A 19,483-nucleotide genomic window follows, 5' to 3' on the forward strand; every position below is an offset into this window, starting at 1 on the left:
TTTCCAGGTCTATATAATCATTTGAAAGGTAACATTGTATTTTATTTATCTAGTCCCTTATCATTGGACAATTAGATTACTTCCACTGTCTTGCTATTTTAAATAATATCTTGACAAACAGTGTGATATAAAAGTTTGCAAATGTTTTATTCTAACTAGATATATTAATGTGACAGTCCTTTTGATGCTTTAGGGAGCAATGCAAGATGGCATTTTAATTAGATGAAGTATGAGTGAAATAAGTAATTTTTGATTTGTTCATTGTCTACACCTTTATTTTTGCTCCTGTAAATCTGTCAGATAAGATTATTAAATGATGACAGAGATAGATTTTATAAAATGTAAGTGAACATTTCTTCTGAGTCAGAATATTTAACAAAAATGAAATGTATTATGAAATAGTATGTGCTTATTTCAAGTATGTTTGATTTTGGAAAATTATGTGACAACAGTCAAATATTGTAAGATTATGTGCCTTGTTTAGATGCTCATCTGTTTTTAACTGGCGTTTTAAAATGTAGTGCTGAACATTAATCTTCAGAAAATGGAAATGAGAACTTGATTTACTCATATTTTTAATCTTAGAGAAGTATTGCCATAGTATTAGATTGGTAGGTAACATTGTTTTCAGGAGGCTATTACAGAAAGGAGGCTATATAGGCAATGAAAACATTTTTCTATTTTAAGAAGGAAATGTTATATGTTAAAACAATTAATAAATAATAAATGCTTATGTGGATTAAGATTATTTGTACAGCATCTGAAAAATACTGACTGTGGAAGGAACAGTTGGTAAAATCAAGGATGCGAAGTTGATCATACGTTAAATTTGATGTCAGATTTGGTCCTCACCTAAACCTGCATTTATGTAACAAATTTAATCATTAGGATTTTTTGGAAATTGGTGATAGAGCAATGTGAAATGTCCTTTACTATCAATTTATAGTAGTTCTAATTGCCGTGCACTTTTTGCTACTTAAACTACAAAATATTTGTACTATACTTACCCTTACCCACCATTGCTTTTGATTTTGTCTATTCTTGGTTTCAGTGGTATCCCATGAAAAGATAGCTAGCTCCCCAAATCCCTTCTGCCCTCAGAATTTTCTGGTAAACCTCATTCTTCCCTATGCACTTCTAAAATTCATCTAAATTAACAAACCACCTTTTTTTTTTTCCTGCTTAACCTTCGATCAAGTAAATAAAACAAACAAACTCTTTGAACATTAATTAGTAAGCTTGAAATAACACTAACACTCACAGGACTGTTACAAATGATCCTATTTTTAAAAACTTCATCTCTTTCTTACCTTACCTTTCCTGCTATTCTTTTCTGCACTCAGTATTCCGGTTTGGTTGCCAGGTTAATTTCCCCCAAACACTCCTTTCATCCTGTGACTCCAGTGGCTTTCCATCAAAAACAGGATAAAGTCTTAGCTCTCACTTTTGTATTCAGGATTTTCTTTAGGCTGACCCCAGTCTACTTTGTGTATGTTTTGTCTCGCTGCTGTCTAGCAAACGTCCTTAACTTAAAGCTAGAGCTGTTAGTTGGCTTCTTTTTGTTGACCAGTATTGTTTTGTATACCACTCTATTCTCACAGTGGTGTTTAAGATATGTTTATCAAATGAACAAATTATGTTCAAGATTTTTGTTAGTGAGGGAGCTGATGCACAAGTCTATTTGTCAGATAATTGTTAATGTTCTGAGATAGAGTTATAGCTTCACACTTTTTTTTTGTTTCTTAGATGAACTTGCATGACATTAAATCCACGATAATTTATGAAAGACTGTTTCAGGTTTATTTATATATCTTTGATAGATAATGCATAAATGCATTTCTCATTGTAATGATATAGCGGTAAACAGTATAAAATTTTTTTCATTTTTAAAGATTTTATTTATTTTTAGAGAGGGGGAGGGAGGGAAAAAAGTGGGAGAGGAACATCAATGTGTGAGAGATACATTGATCAATTGATTCTCTCATGCTCCCAGCTGGGGTCCTGGCCCACAACCCAGGCATGTGCCCTGCCTGGGAATCGAACCAGTAATGTTTTGGTTTGTAGGCTGGCACTCATCTGCTGAGTCACACCAGCCTGGGCAATAGTGTAAAGGTTTAATGGTCTTCATCATTCCCCCTCCCCATCCTCTTTAGTATCTAATCCTTTTGGGGTAGGCAGAGCATAACAGCTTAATTGAGACAATTTATATACCATATAGTTCATCCAGGTAAAGTGCACAGTTAAATAGTTTTTAATTTACTTAAAAGTTGTGCATTCATCACCATAACCAGTTTTAGGGTATTTTTCTTATCCCTGCCAAAGCAGTCATGCACCCTTCAGCTATCACTCCATTGCCCACAACTCATCTCACCCTCAGGCAACCACTAATGTATTTTCTGTCTCTGTAGATTTACCTATTTCAGACATTTTGTATAAATGGAATCATATGATACGTAGCCTTTTGTGTCTGAACTATTCATTTTTCTTTCTGGGCTTTTAATTATATGTGTCTGTATAATTTTAATTTATTGTATGTATATATGTCTTGAACCAAAGCAGACTAGGTGAATAGAAGGAACTCAGTAAGTATTTATTAAATTAATCTACTTATACGTAAATACATTTCCTAAAAGCATAAACTGGATCATACTATACGTAGTATCCTTTCACTTGTTTTTTTATACTAAGGAACATAAACTGAAGATCTTTCCATGACATGTTCCAAATGAGGTGGTCTCATTGTTTTTAACAGTGTAAATATTTCATATGTGTATTTTTTGGGTTGGCCAAAAAGTCTGTATGTTTTTTTCTGTAAAATAAGACGCATTTTTCATTTACACCAATAACTTTATTCAATTGGATATTTTGAGTATGTTGGCTATCTTCTGTGTGGTAAAACATTGATTGTTCTCAGTTAATGTCTCAATTTGATTACTACCAACTTAAACTGGTCTATCCCACCATTGAGCATCGTCCATCAAGAAGTCTCTAGCACAAAACTTCACAAACCATTTTTGACATACTCTGTCAGTCACAGCACCTTCTCCCTACACAACACAAATCTTTTTTTGCATTTCAATTATGTTTTTATCTTTCTTTTTTTAAAGATTTTATTTGTTTAGAGAGGAAAGGAAGGAGAGAGGGAGAGAAATATCAATGTGTGGTTGCCTCTCGTGCGCCCCTTGCTGGGAACTGGCGTGCAACCCAGGCATGTGCCCTGACTGGGAATTGAACCGCAATTGTGTGGTTCGTAGGCCCGTGCTCAATCCACTGAGCTATACCAGCCAGGGCTGTTTTTAATCTTTCTTGAAATAATAAAGCATGATACACCAACAGTGTTGCATATTTTCCTTTCATCCTTAATATTAAAATGGCTACACAAAAATTCACCAGTTTTGTAGTTTTTTTTAATGCCTGCTGATATGACAGCTGTCATAATAACAGTGTAACAGAATTGTTTTGAATGAAGTTAAAGACAACTAAGCACTACTAGAGCCATCGTATGAAACTTTTTCACTAACTCAATAATAATGTGTCAACATTGGTTCATTATAACAAGTATATTAAATTAATGTAAAATGTTAATTGGGGAAACTGGGTGTGGAGCATATGGGAACTTTCAATGTTTGTAAATTTAAAACAGTGTTAAAATAAAAAGTTTATTAAAAACAAGTTTAGCTCCAGAGTCAAATATGCTGGGTACATCACTGCTTAAGATAACAAAACCCTCACTTTTTAAATCTGCCAACCCTAAGGTCTTCTACAGTTCCTTCTAGGAGCTTTATCTTCATGCCTTCTCTATAGTTCCCTCTTAATCCCTCCTCTAGGCCATCAGCCTTTCATTTACCTTACTGTTTCCTGAATTTCTTTCCTCTTAGTCCAGCTGTTAACAAAGTGTGGGGTCTTTCAAAACAAGATGTTATTTGAGATTTCCCCCTAGATTGACATTTGCACTATTGGTGAAAAAGCAATGGTGGACAAAGCTGCTGGCAGCATTAGTACAAGTTAAGGCAGTGGCACCAAACTGCCCTTAAAAAGAAAAAGAAAAAAAAAAAACAGAAAAGAATCTAGCCCTGACCAGTGTGGTTGTTGGAGCAACATCCCATAGACTGAAAGGTGGTGGGTTCTAGTCCAGGTTAGGCCACATACCTGGGTTTCGAGTTTGATCTTGGGTTTGATCCTGGGTTGGAGCATCTATGGGAAGGCGACCAGTCAATGTTTCTCTCTCACACTGATGTTTCTCTCTCTACCCCTCTCTGTCTAAAATCAAATATATGCTTGGGTGAGGATTTTAAAAAAAGTATGGTATTTTGTGTGTAATTGAATCATATTTAGGGAAGAGAACATGAATTTTAGAATTGCCATTAGTTTTCACTCCTGAGTGTAGACAGTAATCCAAGGAATAGTTCAGACTAAGGGTCAGCAGTGAAAACTAGTAACCCTTAATTTCAGACTATTTTTAAAAAGCTTTTTAAAGTGACAACCTTGCTGTGCCTAATGGAAAGAATGTTAGAGAAAACTCATTAGTAACTAGCAGCATTTGCATGTAAAGAAAATGTGCTGTAAGTATTTGATAGGTCTGTTGAGTAGGTTTGACTTTGCTACTTATAGTTTGGATGATAATTGATTGTTTAGAACATATTTGCTTGTAGGTAAACCTTCATACTCAACTAAGTTACTGGTTTTTGGTATCCGCTGATGGAACAGATGATTTATTTGAGTGTGGAGCATGATACTGAACAGTGTATTTTGCAAATATTTGTAGCATTAGTAAAAGTGGCCCCTTGTTATTGTTGTTCAAACATCTGTCATTGTAACTGCATAATTCCTTGGGAGAATTGGGGTCTGAGGGTGATGTATATTTGTGTATGGGGACAGGGTGAGGATGCTGTGAGTGAATGCTATTGGAATTTAAATGGTGTGTCTTCGGTCCAAGATAATTCTACCAATAAAATTAACCAAGGGAAAAATACTGATATGAAGTACAAATAGTTAAACTCTAGCTCTTATTAACTAGCTCTGGCTTTAGGGTGTTTGAAGAAGTAAATAAAACCCTTATTAGTATGGAAATAATTTTTTGGTTTAATTTAAAAATTATTTAATTCTTTAACATTTTCTTTTGTAGCCTTAGCTCATTAAAACTAGGTAGTGAAGAGAACCTTTTTTACTTTCTATATGTTAGGCCTTTTCATGCACTCATTTATTCAGTGAATATTTGAATGTCTACTGTGTCTAGTACTGTGCTAGTCATCAGTATACAAAGATATTAAAACATAGTTCCTGACAGGAAACAGTTTAGTCTAGTGGACCCATAGAAACATACTATCTTTCATCATAATTATATGCTTAAGACCAACAATAATATGTATAGTTGATAAGTACTTTTTGCTTAACTTTTGAATTTCTACATTTCTGAATTATATTTAAGAAAATTAACTGGTTCTCCTCAACTTTCCCATATGAATGTTTTAGGCTGATAGAAAAAAAATTAGTTACCATGACTTAATCTTTTGAAGAACTTATATGAAGTATTTTGTTCTCAGATTCCTGTGTCTCACCTGTTCAGCTACTTGCCTCCCCCTCCCTTCCCAGCCTCATGGTTTTACAAAAGTATCATTCCTTTTTAGGTTAGTTGTTTTGCCAAACTAAATTAAAGTAACCAAAATCTGTTAGGAGCAGAAGAGTCTAAACAAAGTTAACATTGAATTTTAATAATGATCTTACTCAATGTTAGTTTAACAATTTTTTAAAAATATTTTATATTTATTTATCTTTAGAGGGGAAGGGAAGGAAACATCAATGTATGGTTGCTTCTCATGCATCCCCTGCAGAGAACTGGCCCCTGCCGGAAACTGGCCTGCAACCCAAGCATGTGCCCTGACTGGGAATTGAACTGCGATAGTCTGGTTCGCAGGCCCGCGCTCAATACACTGAGCTACACCAGCCAGGGCCTAGTTTAACAATTTTTGATAAATCTTAGCTTTTCAGAAAATTTTTTCTAAAATATAGGTTTATCTCTTGGATATGAAACACTAAACAATTTGAAGTATGATATGATTTTGAACAGTTAGGACAAACATTTTATTTTCTTTTTTTTTCTTTTGTAACAAACTAAAGTACACAATGCTGGAGAGCACAACCTGGTGTGCTCAAACTTCGAGATTAAAAGCTTTGGTGTAAAAGCTTTGGTGTATTTTTTCAGTTATTGTGCTAAGGTACTTTGTGACTCAGTGTGAAGGCACATGGCTTTTATTTCTAGGAAATTATCCCGTATTAATCCACTAGTAATTTGTTAATTTTCTCCTTTCCATTTTTTCCATTTTCTTATGTTAGAGGACTGGAGCATTGCCTTTTTTAAAATAAAATCAGTCGGTTATTATGTTTTGCTCTCTGTCCTTGTGAGTTAATTTTTCTTTATTTACTGTCTTTTTGTTTCCTTTTAGGGAGGGAATATGGTAGATAGTTGTGTATGGTCAGTTTGTATTTAACTGGTAGACATTGTAAACTTTCTGTGAAGCTCATCATGTAAACTATATTAATTTATGATAACCATTCTTAAGTAGTTGCCAATGTTGAAATAAGACTTAACATTGAGCCCTTTGGCTCTCTGAGCAGCAGCATGGTGGTTCTCAGAACAAGTGCCTTACGAAACATGGCAGAAAGGGAGGCAAGAAGAAAGTGGTGGATCCATTTTCTAAGAAAGATTGGTGTGATGTGAAAGCACCAGCTATGTTCAATATAAGAAACATTGAAAAAACACTGGTCATGAGAATTCAAGGAACCAAAATTGCATCTGATGGTCTCCAAGGCTTGTGTGGTTTTTTAAAATTTTTTAAAAATATTTTATTTATTTATCTTTAGAGGGGGAGGGAAGGAGGGAAATATCAATGTATGGTTGCCTCTCATGAGTCCCCTGCTGGGAACTGGCCTGCAACCCAGGTCATGTGCCCTGACTGGGAATCGAACTGCAATTGTGTGGTTCGCAGGCCCGCGCTCAATCCACTGAGCTATACCAGCCAGGGCTAATTTTTTAAATTTTAATTTATTTATCTTTAGAGGGGAAGGGGAGAGGGAGAGATATATCAATGTATGGTAGCTTTTCATGCATCCCCTGCTGGGAACTGGTCCTGCAACACAGGCATGTGCCCTGACTGGGAATTGAACCGCAGTTGTTTGGTTCCCACACCTGTGCTCAGTCCCCTGAGCTACACCAGCCAGGGCCAAAGCTTGTGTTTTTGAAGTGAGCCTAGCTAGCTGATCTGCTGAATGATGAAGTTGCATGTAGAAAATGCAAGCTAATTACTGAGGATATTCAGGGCAGCTAATTTCTACAGCATGTATCTTACCCTGACAAAATGTCCTCCATGATCAAAAAATGGCAGACCATGATTGAATCTCATGTTGATGTCAAGATGGTTATTTGCTTTATATGTTTTGTGCTGCTTTTACTAAAAAATGCAACAGTCAAAATCAGAAGACCACTTGTGCTCAGTATTAACAGGTCTGCCAAATCCAGAAGATGATTATGGGAATCAGACAAATACAAACAAATGTCTTGAAAGAAGTGGTCAATAAATTGATTATAGATAGCATTGGAAGAGACATAGAAATCGCTTGCCCAGCCTATTTATCCTCTCCATGATGTCTTTGTTAGAAAAGTCAAAATGCTAAAGAAGCCCAAGTTTTAATTTAAAGAAGCCCATGGAGCTTCATGGTGAATGTAGCTGATAGATATGAGCCCCCAGTCCAAGAATCTGTTTAAAATTCAGACATTTAATGATGCCAAGAAAAAGCCTATTTATGATTTTAAAAGGTTTATATTGAGTGATAGTAGAAGTTGTTTTCTGAGACAAAGCTAGGTTGCTTTTATTTATTTATTTTAAAATTTTTATTTATTTGTTTTTTAGAGATAGCATAATGGAGGGAGAAAGAGAGAAACATTGATGTGTGAAAGCAATCTTGATTGGTTGCTCCTTGCACTTACTCCAAATGGGGACCAGGCCTGCAACCCAGGCATGTGCCCTGCCTGGAATGGAACCGTGACCTTTTGCTTTGCAGGACGATGTCCAACAAACTGAGCCACAATGGTCGGGGCACTAGGTTGCTTTTAAAAAAATAAATAAATGTATAGTATATGCAAAATAATATGTATAACTTTGTAGAAGAATGTATCACTTATAGAAGACTGATAAAACATCAAACTTAATAGAATATTCCAAAATTTTGAGGCCTATAATTTGTGCACTCTTGTTTTATCTAATCCCTGCTTCTTCCCAGGTAACTTGGAATAATAGGTTACTTATAAAATTGAAACTGGTAGTGATATATTAGTTTTGTACATTATTTATTGTCAGGTTGTTTTTAAGCCATTGCTTCTAACTAAACCAGTTAACTACATCATAGTGTTATAAATTACCAAATTTGGTATAGCATTCTTTGAAGAGGAGGATTTCATAGGTAGAAATGAGAGGAAAGTTTTGGAGAACCTGTTTTGAAAATATGCTTAACAGTGGTGAATACTCATATACATGCCCATAGAATCCAGCAATTATGCCTAAAAATGGGGAAGAAGAAGGGACTTAATTGTCACAAGTGAGGCACACTTGGTTAGGTCTTGAAAAGTGCTTTTGAATCAAAGTTATGAGAAAAGTCTAGCTTTTTAAAAAATATTTTATTTACTTTTAGGTAGAGGTGAAGTGAGGGAGAAAGAGAGAGAGAGAAATATCAATGTGTGGTTGCCTTTCTTGAGCTCTGTACTAGGGACCTGGCCTGCAGCCTAGGTATGTGCCCTGACTGGGAATTGAACCGCGGACCCTCTGGTTTGCACGTTGGCACTCTATCCACTGAGCCACACCATCCAGGGCTACATTTTTGGCTTTGCTTCTTTCTTCCCTCCCTTCTTTTCTCCCTCCCTTGTTAATATTTTCAGTATGTTAAAACTGATTCTGTTAAGAGTTTTTGGCACCAGAGTTTGTGAGTAGCTCATCTTTCCTCTCCATAACTTTCAGGAAGAGTGTGTAGTATGTTTTCATGGTTCTCATCTTGAAATGTATTTTTATGTACATTAGTGGAATTTTTTTCTGAAGAGAATATGAGCATTTTCTTAAACTTGCTTTCACTACTATAAAAACTTGGAAAATATTAACCGTAATGAACTGTTTTGAAGATTATGATCTCTGTAAGTTTTGTAGTGGTTTAGCAATTTTACTTTATATAGAATAAAGCATTTTTTGTTGTGAAGTTGTTCCTCTTATAACTTGTAGAATAATTGGGTAAAAGTGTTCTATTCTGTGTAGAAAAGGAAAGAATATTATCATTAATAGGTTTCTGATAAGATGTAAGAGAATACTTAAGCAAGCTGTCATTGCAAGACTTGAACAATTTTTTCTTGAAACCTATTTTTTTCTTTTTCTGAAGCTTGTGAAGAATCATTGTCAGGGCTTTTTAGAACATTAATGTACATCTTTTTCTTAACCTTTTTTCTCTGAAATCCACAAATCAAATGTGATAACCTTGATTATTTTTCTTTTGTACCTTAGACAGTGCTTAAGATTGGGGAACCTTGGGGAAAGAGATCCCTCTGAATCCTAAGTAGTTAAACAATCTTATTTGTAATCTTAAACTTTATTGTTAAGTGGAGGGAAATCTCTTAGGATGTGCCACAGGGCTGTATACTCTTGACCCCATTATATTTCAAGTTTTAAAGATCATCAGTATGAATATTTAAGAAGCAAAACTTGTATTTTGTAGGCGGTACAAAACTGCGAAGAATGTTAGATGACAGAATAAAGGGGAGTTAGTTGATCATCATCTCTTGGGCATTAACTAGGTGTCGTGTACTATACTTAGCATAGGTGATACAGAGATGAGTCCTTACCCTTGAAAAACACAAAGTCTGGAGGGAGGACCTAGAAAATCCGTGATCTATTACACTGTGATTAATGCTGCAGTGGAGGGTGTAGGGTGCGGTTCTTCAAAGGGTATTGAAAGTAAATGATGATAACTCAAGTAAATGAGGACCTGAAAAAATGTTTAACAGTATTAAATACAAAGTTCTACTTTTAAATTTAAAAATATTATATTAGAGAATAAATAGGTTTAACCTAATAACACTTCATGTGAAAAACAGAATAAAGGTTTTTATGAACAACACTGTTCTGTGGTTGCTGCTCCCACTCCCTGCTGAAACATACCACATCCTTCCCCTTGCCCAAATAAAACAAGCCACTCAGCCTAAAATGTGAATGCTTTATTAGGTTACATAGGTAGAGATACAGTGTTCATAGTAAGAGAGGTAGTAATACTGCTGTATTCAAGACTAGTCAGACCACTATCTGGATTATTTCATTCACTCTGAGTAGGGTGGACTGCAGAATGCTCAGAGAACAGTGATCAAGGTGAGGGGGCGGGGGGGTCTAGAAACCAGGACAGTTGGAGCAAAGGAGACCTCTTAAACACATTTTAAAAATAGTCTCTGGTACACAAACAGGAAAACCTTTTAGAATCATTGGGTGGAAGTTAAAGGAAAATTTTGATTCATAGATGTTCAAGTAATGTAGGCTGCTATAAAATTAGGCTGTGAACTCTTAGAAGTGTTTCAGCAGAGGCTGGGAGACGATAAATTAGGGAGGTTGGTTACAAATGGAGAGTTGGACAAGAAGATGTATGAAGTTCTGCTTTGTTATGATCCTTGTATTTCCAAAAAAACAGCATTTCTCAAATTACCTAATAGTGCCTGTCATTGTCAGTACTCTGCAGCATTGCGTGCACTTTGGCAGATATCTGACTTCAGTCTGAGTCCCACTACTTGCTGGCTCTGTAACCTTGAGTAGGTGACACCTGTTACTCTGAAATAGTTCTCTTGACGCTTTACTTCCAGGGTTTTTCCTTAATCTCTTCCTGGGACCTAGATTGAAGGCTCTGATTTAAGGACATTGTTTAGCAATAGAATGCATTTCCCCCCTCACTTTTTGTTTTGTTAATATTTATCTCTTTCTTCTTTTTGGCTTCTTTCACATAGAGTATGCTGTTTCTTTTATTGCTTCTTGTTGACATTTTAATCGCAAATACGGTGTTTTGTTTGTTTCTGGTTGCACGGTTTGTCAAAGAATACTCAGTCTTTTATAATTTGATGACTTAAAATTTCTTAAAGCCCTGCTTATTCTTTTTTCAATTCTTGATTTTATTTGGAAAAATAAATGGTTTTTTTTAAATACAGATGTCAGTTCTTTTTATCCAATGGAAATAATAATGATCTGTCTCTTGGGTTTTTATGAGGTTTAAATAAGATAATTATGTTGACTGTAATTAGTATGTAATTGGCATAGTGTAAGCATTTAACATATGTTAGGTTTATCATTATTTTTACTCTATTAACCCAAGTAAATGACAATTAAAATTTGGTTGAAAACATTGTTAATAGAGAAAGATTTCACTATTTGAATTGTTTGTATTTCTCTAACTGTGGAAAAGTAGAAGAATGAGAAGAATTCATTTAATAAGAGTTACAGAATTAGAGAATTTAAAAATTTTAAGGAACTGTTGAACTTTTTGTTAATTTCTCCTTTTTTCAAGTGAGAAAACAGACCCTATAAGATTGTGATTTAGTCAATTGGTGATTGTTAGTACCAGAACCCAAATTTTAAATGTACTAGTATATTATATATTTTACATGTTCAGTAACCTTTGAATTAATATGATGATTATGTCTGTTTGTCTTTGAAGACTAGCATATCTTTATGTATTCATTATTTGTTCCTATATTCTCTCTTTCTGCGTACTTATTTGGGACCTATGCATTGATCCAAAAAAATTGATTGAACATCTGTTTGCAGAGCAGCTTTTTACCGAAATAAAAGTCCCGTTTTTCTCCTTTTGTGCAGGAAGTTTGGCAGTGTGTTAGAATTTTAAACTCTAAATTAAAAAAAAATAAGTTAAACTTTGTTTTTTATTAGAAAAAATATTTTATCTAACTTTTGAACTGTTAGTTGGGTTTGTTATTTTTAGCATTCAAGTTATCTAGAAGGATCCCTCTGAAGGGATATATCCATATGTTCTATGAGATGTAATGGTACATAAATGGGGGTGATTAATTTATTTATTGAATAAATTAATCACCCCCATTAATCATTCCCACTTCAGAAATTGAAGTTATGGTACACCATTTCAAGGGAATGTTAAATTATACTTTGCTTGCAGGAGAATGGGATCTCCATATTTTGTTGTTATGTGGGAGCAAAATGCCACAAGTATGGAATAGACGAGGGGAGGAGGAAGATGATCAGCTAGAGGAGTAGGAACTAAGGGTCATTTTTCAGTCATCTTCTCTTGAGAAAAGATAAATCGGGTGGAACAAGATTATGGAGAAGTATGTAACCAACTTGATTTGCTGCTTTAGTAGAAACTGTCTAACTAGGTTTTCTGGTTGAACTGGACATTGTTGACAAATTGCTAATCTAACAGCTGCTTATTAACTATTTCAAATGGAGATGATTAGAAATGATCCAGAAGCCAGTTTCTTTACATGAAGAATCTGACTTTGAAAATAATGAAGTAAATATTTTTGTTGTATTACTGTATGCAATTCAGAATTTACTGCAGAACAGGCTTTACTGTAAGCAATTCAGAATTTTTGATGATTTCTTTGCTTTTGTGGATAGAAGGTAAAAATATGAGATATTATGACATTGTTAAATGCCTATTTTTTCTATCTTTAGAATTCATTTTGGTGTACAATTGGTTATAAGTTAATACCAGATAAAGATTCGGAATATAGTCTGCTTTATGACTAATCCTTTAAACCACTGCAGTAGGATGTGTTAATGAGAGTAATTATGTTGTTCTATAGGAAGTACGTAAGTCTTATTCACAATTTCAGTATGATCTCTAATAATGTAAGGTCATAGCTAATCAGACAATAAAACTGGCACTTTCTATTTAATCGCAGAAGTACTCTGTCTACAATAGTTGTTAATATTGTTTGAATATAGGGTTGTATTTATCTTTTTCAGAATATATTTCTGCCTCTGCAGGTGGAATAGTGTTCTTACATACATGTATATAAGTATTCAATATATATGTGCACGTGTTTGTAATATTTTATGGATCTGAAAAGGAGATTGAATGAACTGTCTTAATGAGTTATAAGCATCTTGCCCTCATCTCTTCCCATTTACTTACTGTGAGAACATTGTAAGCCAACCTTATACTGCCAAAGAAGGAGAGTGGAGGATTCCTTTCTGTTAAAAGTGATCAGACAAAAGGAAAATAAAGGAATCCTCAAAATAGCTAGGTTCTCCTGCCTGGTTATTCTAGAATAAAGTTCACTGGTGTGCTCACTCACACAGATCTTTTTAGGATCTGATTAGATGTAAATGTACAGCCGAGGATTCTCTCTCACATGAAGAAAATGTCAATCAGGAAAGGCAGAGACCAAAGCAAATAACAAAAAAGAACTCAGGTTACAGAGACAGTGCAGGGAGCAGAAGAACAACAACGTAATGTCAAACACTTAATTTATATCCTCAGAGAGAAAAGAAGATACTATATTAGGAAAATAAGAATAAGGTATAGATAAAAGAGAAAAAAAATTATGTAGCAGATAGAAAAAAGCTTATGGAAATTAAAAATACAATAGAAGAATTAGACTTCTAAAGTTGAGGATATCTTTCAGAAAATAGAGCTAAAAGACAAGGGCTATAAAATGCAAAGGAAAAAAATAACGGAAAATTAGAGAATCAGTCTGGGAATGCCAGTGTCTTAAATACAGATGGCTCCCAACCTAGGATTTTTTGACTTTATAATGGTGCAAAAGGCATATACATTGATCTTTTCCCAGGTAAGCAATATGTGGTTAAGATACTTTTTCGTGATCCCGGGCAGCTGCAGTGAGCTCCCAGTCAGGTCTGCCATCATCAGGCTAAACAATCAGTACTTTTCAGTGTACTGTGATGTCAGTGATTTATTTATCTTCAGAGAGGAAGGAGAGAGGGAGAGAAATATCAATGTATGGTTGCCTTTCATGTGTCCCCTACTGGGAGTTGGCCTGCAGGGAACCAGCCTGCAACCCAGGCATGTGCCCTGGCTGGGAATCGAACCATGATCCTCTGGTTCGCAGGCCCGCGCTCAATCCACTGAGCTACACCAGCCAGGGCTCTGTGCACATTTAAGGTGGGTTGCACTAAGCTATGATCTTCAGGTTAGGTGAATTGAATGCATTTTTGACCTAAAATATTTTTCATTTATGATGGGTTTATCAGGAGGTAAGTCAAGGAACATTATAATAGACATAGGAGAAAGAGTAGAAAAAGTCTAAGGAAGATTATTTTAAGAAAATTTCCCAGAACTGAAAAGCGTTCACCTCTGCATTTAAAAAAACACAGCAATGATCACTTCAAACAATTGGGGCGGGGGAGGAATACAGGTCAACCTCAAGACATTACAAAATTTCAGAGCACATAAATAGAACCTTCTGTAAGCTTCTTGAGGGGGATATACAGGTGACCATAAAGGATTGGGGATCAGAATGGTGCTAGGCTTCTTAACAACACTGGGAGCCAGAGGACAAGGGGGAAAGGCCTTCAAAATTCAGACAGAACATGTTTTCCTGTCTAGAATTCTATACTGAGTCAATTTCAGCTATTAAGTATGGGTAAGTGAAGATATTTTTAGACAATATAAGAATTTTTTAAAAGTCCTTCCCATACCCTGTTCTCAGGAAATTACAGGCAGAAATGCCCTACTGAAAAGAGAAAACCAGTAAAGAAGTGAGATCAAGGAGATGGGTCCACTATGGAAGAAAGACAAGGGAATTACCAGGATAAGTTAAAGGGAAATTCAATGAACGTAGTTGTATACCATGCCTAGAGAGCAAGCAGTCCAAGTTGGAACTGATGGAGGGGGACTGGAGGTATAGGAAAGTAACACTTCAGCAAGAACTTGCAGAAAAATTAGAAAACTAAACAAATGGAAAAATGGCGCAGTTATTCACTGTAGGGAAAGCAGGTTCATACAAATAGGGAAGAGTAGTGATACACTTTTGGCTCAGCTGTGAATATTATTTACAGCCATAGTAATAATGTAAATACTGACAATTGATCAACATCTCAGATGTGTTTAGTTTTCTTGTCAACACTTCACATTTGACTGCTCCATGCTTCTCTGAAGCTTTTCAATTGAGTGATGCTTCAGGTGTTTGTGTTCCCCATCCCCTTTTATTTAGTTTTAAAAATACTGCATGCTTATTAGAGTCCTTAAGAGTAGGAACAACTGCTTCAATAATAGCAATAGATAGCACCTCATTTTTCAGTATATCTGATTATAAGGTGCAGTGGCTAGTTTGAATATTGGTAATTCTTTTCTTAACCACCAATTTTTTTAAAGCCAAGATGTTGAAGCTTGAAATGGAGATTGAATTTAAATAAATTAATCTTGTAAAATATTTTTCTGGTTCTAATTAAAAGACATGTGGCTTGTTTTCTCTAAAAAATAGTGTCATATACGTCCTCTATCTGAGGACATTATTTAAAATGAATTTTTGGAGGTGGGAGATGGAAAGGAGCTTCCTCCATCTATTCCCCACATCCACCCGGTGTTGCACCTCTGGAAATGGTGCACGCAAAATAAATAAATAAGTAAATAAGTAAGTAAGTAAATAAGTAAGTAAGTAAATAAATAAAAGTATCAGTATAAAAACACAGTGTTTGGAGTAGAAGCAGTTGTGCAACATTCCGCAAAAATTTTAAAGATTTTATTTTTATTTTTTAATATTTTATTTATTTATTTTTAGAGAGAGGGGAAGGGAAGGAGAAAGAGAGGGAGAGAAGCATCAATGTGTGGTTGCCTCTCATGTGTTCCCTATTGGGGACCTGGCCTGCAACCCAGGCATGTGCCCTGACTGGGAACAAAACCCACGACCCTTTGCTTCATAGGCCTGTGCTCAATCTGCTGAGCTACACCAGCCAGGGCGAGATTTTATTTAATTTTAGAGAGAGGGGAAGGGAGGGAGAAAAAGGGAGAGAAACATGGATGTGTGAGAGATACATCTATTGGTTGCCTTTTGCACACCCCCAGCTGGGGGCCTGGCCAGCATCCCAGGCATGTGCCCTAATTGGGAATCAAAATGGCCACCTTTTGGTTGGCAGGCTGACACTAAATGCACTGAGCCACACCAGCCAAAGCAACAAATTTCTTAACCTTCTTAGGCCTCAGCTTTCCCATCTGTAAAAATGAGGGTAACATCTACCTCAAAATTGTGATGATTAATTATGCATTCTATAAAAAACAAAAACTATACTTACATTATTAACTTTTTTTGACTATCAGATTTTTATTTTATGTGAATTAATTGTTCCATAAAAATAGAACGATAATTACATCTGCGCTGCATTTAAATCCTTTTATACCAATAGAATAAGGACACAAGTGGTCATCAGTGAAGAGTTTATGGTAATCACTGAATTTTGTTTTTGTTTGTGTTTGACTTAGAAGAAGGGAGTTGAATTGAAATGGGAAGGCATTTTTCTCTTTCTAAACTTCTGGTTTTCTCGGTAAAGTGAAGTCCATTTTCCCAATGCCAGCTTAAATTTACTTTTAACCTATAATATTTGAGGCATAATTTGTGTTATTTCTTTAAAAGCAGAGACTTACTTTTTTTTTTAAAAGATTTTATTTATTTTCAGAGAGAGGAGAAGAGAGGGAGAGAAACATCTGTTGCTTGCCTTGTGCTTGCCCCCAACTGAGGATGTGGCCAACAACCCAGGGCATGTGCCCTGACAGGGAATCGAACTGGCAGCCTTTCAGTTCACAGGCTGGTACTCAATCCACTGAGTCACACCAGCCAGGGTGGAGGTTTACTTACTAATATATTGCTTTTCTGTTGAGCTCTCTGTTTCTTATAAAACAAGGAATAAAAATCTTTACATTATTTTGTACTCTGAGGACATTAGATAGTAGAGAAATTGATATCTTGCTGACATAGGTAATACTAATTTAATCTCTGATGACACCTAAAAATAAACATTTATAGGATTTGGGGTAGACTTTGATGTTAAGTCTATCCCAGCTCTATACCTACGTTATATCTTTGTATGCCTTTTATGGAACATAAGGATTTAGGAATTAATTTGCATTTATGTTATAGTTATATATAAAACAAATCACTGTAGATTCTACTCCCTTTCTTCTTGTTTGACTTCCTCTCTTCCCTCTCCTCTCTGTCCACCCCTCACCTTCCTCTGCCTCTCTCTCTGGCATTTGAAGAGTTTCTACTGTTGTCAGACACTAGTGTTAGATGCTGAGGATAGCATGATCCTGTGCCCTAGTAGACCTCAGTCTGGTCATGAAATCACTTGTATAAACAGAAAACTATAATACAGCAAGATAAGTGCTAAAATAAAGACAGGAAAAAGAGCCAGGAAAAGTAGTGCGGAGAGAATCATTACTTCTTCCAGGCCTAATGAGCAAAAGCTGGACTTTGAGGAAATAAAGCATAATGCCAGGGCAGAGAAGTAGGGGAAGGGCTCATATTTTTTTGATTAACCAGCTATATTGCATATAAAACTCTTTATACAGTCTTTTTGTATTTTACTTTTTTCTTTAATTGTTTTGCAATCTGCAAAGAACTAGAGGATTGGCTGGGAGAGGCTGTCATCTCAGGGAGTGGTGGAGAATTAAGGCAGGCAGTTTAGCTTTTATGTACTGGTATTTAGTATGAGGTGAGGGCATAAAACAAATAGCAAATGGTAAGCTTACATGTGTCTTTCATCCTAACATTCCCCTGTCAATGGTGGTAAAGTCAAGATTTTGCTGTTACTAGATGTGTGATCTTGGGTAAGCCATTTCTTTATGGATTTCATTTTACTCTCCTTTAAAATGAGAGGATTGGTATAGACAGGCATTTTCTGTTAACAGTCTCTTTCTTAGTAGTTGGGGAGTGGGGAGAAAAACAATGACTAAATCAGTTTGAGAACACAGGATTAAACAAAGTAAAATAGAGTTCTTTACCATAGTCTTACACATTGTGGCGTGTAGATTGAATTTCTGGACTTTTTAGCCTGGCCTTGCTGGGGAGTGCCTCAATAATGTTCCCAGCTCCATCATTTTCCTGATGGTTTAGTGGAAAGAGTATGGACTTTAGAATCATGCATTAACTGAGTTTGAATCCTGGCTGCTACTTAGTGGCTCTGTGGCCTTAGGTAAGTTATTTAACCTTTTTGAGTTAGTTTCTTTTTATGTAAAGCAAGAAAGATAACACTTTGTGTAGTTGGAATGATTTAGTGACAACCCATATGAAAATATCAAATATGTCTGGCATATAATGGATCAAAAAAGGTCTAGGTTAAGTCCTACAAATTATAGAATTATTATACAATATAATACTTGATGTCATTTATATCTTGCATACGTCTAATGTTTGAGGTGGGCTGTTTATGTGTTTCCTGTATACTTACAATTTCCTCCCAAGAAAATAAACATTCTTGAGGGCTCATTACTTTTGCCATCCATGTAGCACTCAGCATTCTCCTGGAGACTCAGTAAGTGCTTGATAAATACTCGACAGTTTCATCAGAACAGTGGGATGAAGTGAGAGGTGGTTAATCTTACATCTTTCATAACCCTGGGTAGAAGTCAGTGAATTTATGGATATTAATTTTCATTGATTATTTATGTTTGGTGATTAAACTAAACTTGAAATAAGTAGAATTGATGGTAAATGAATTGTCCTCTAAGCAAACAATAGAAAAAGTGTTATAATCAAGTATTGTTTAATATTGTAAATTATATCCTTGAAATACTAATGTTTTACATTTTTGTTTTGTCTCTAAGCAAATGGTTATGAGCCTTAGAGTTTCTGAACTTCAAGTACTATTGGGCTACGCTGGGAGAAACAAGCACGGACGCAAACACGAACTTCTCACAAAAGCTCTGCATTTGCTAAAGGCTGGCTGCAGTCCTGCTGTACAAATGAAAATTAAAGAACTCTATAGGCGGAGGTTCCCCCAGAAAATCATGACGCCTGCGGACTTGTCCATCCCCAGTGTACATTCAGGTCCTATGCCAGCAACTTTGTCTCCATCCACCATTCCACAACTCACTTATGATGGTCACCCTGCATCATCACCGTTACTCCCTGTTTCTCTTCTGGGACCTAAGCATGAACTGGAACTCCCACACCTTACATCAGCTCTTCACCCAGTCCATCCGGATATAAAACTTCAAAAATTACCATTTTATGATTTACTGGATGAACTGATAAAACCCACCAGTCTAGGTAAGATTATTCTTTAATGGTTATTTGGTTACTTTCGGGGGATAACTTTTTACTTTAGAGTTTTAATTTGACCCACTTTATTATATAAAATAATTTACATTTGGTAACAGCATCCAGATGATAATAATCTTTCAATTTTAGTTAGAATCAAATGTATAAAAGCTGTCTTTTAGACAAAGGAAAAAGTACAATCAAGCTTTTAGTGATGGTTGC

The 19,483-nt window shown here is 35.5% G+C and overlaps 1 protein-coding gene across 3 annotated transcripts in view; it reads left to right on the top strand.

Annotated features, from left to right (window-relative positions):
- Positions 1-19,483, top strand: part of PIAS1 (protein inhibitor of activated STAT 1) — a 108,310-nt gene that overhangs the window by 4,524 nt on the left and 84,303 nt on the right. For all 3 annotated transcript variants that reach the window (XM_037054219.1, XM_037054217.1, XM_037054220.1), the window contains exon 2: positions 18,826-19,270. In XM_037054219.1, the coding sequence (XP_036910114.1) occupies positions 18,826-19,270 (445 nt within the window). The remainder of the gene's footprint in view (positions 1-18,825; positions 19,271-19,483) is intronic.

This window comes from Sturnira hondurensis, unplaced genomic scaffold, assembly GCF_014824575.4.
Source record: "Sturnira hondurensis isolate 20B ecotype Veracruz unplaced genomic scaffold, ASM1482457v3 Scaffold0008196, whole genome shotgun sequence".
NCBI lineage: Eukaryota > Metazoa > Chordata > Mammalia > Chiroptera > Phyllostomidae > Sturnira > Sturnira hondurensis.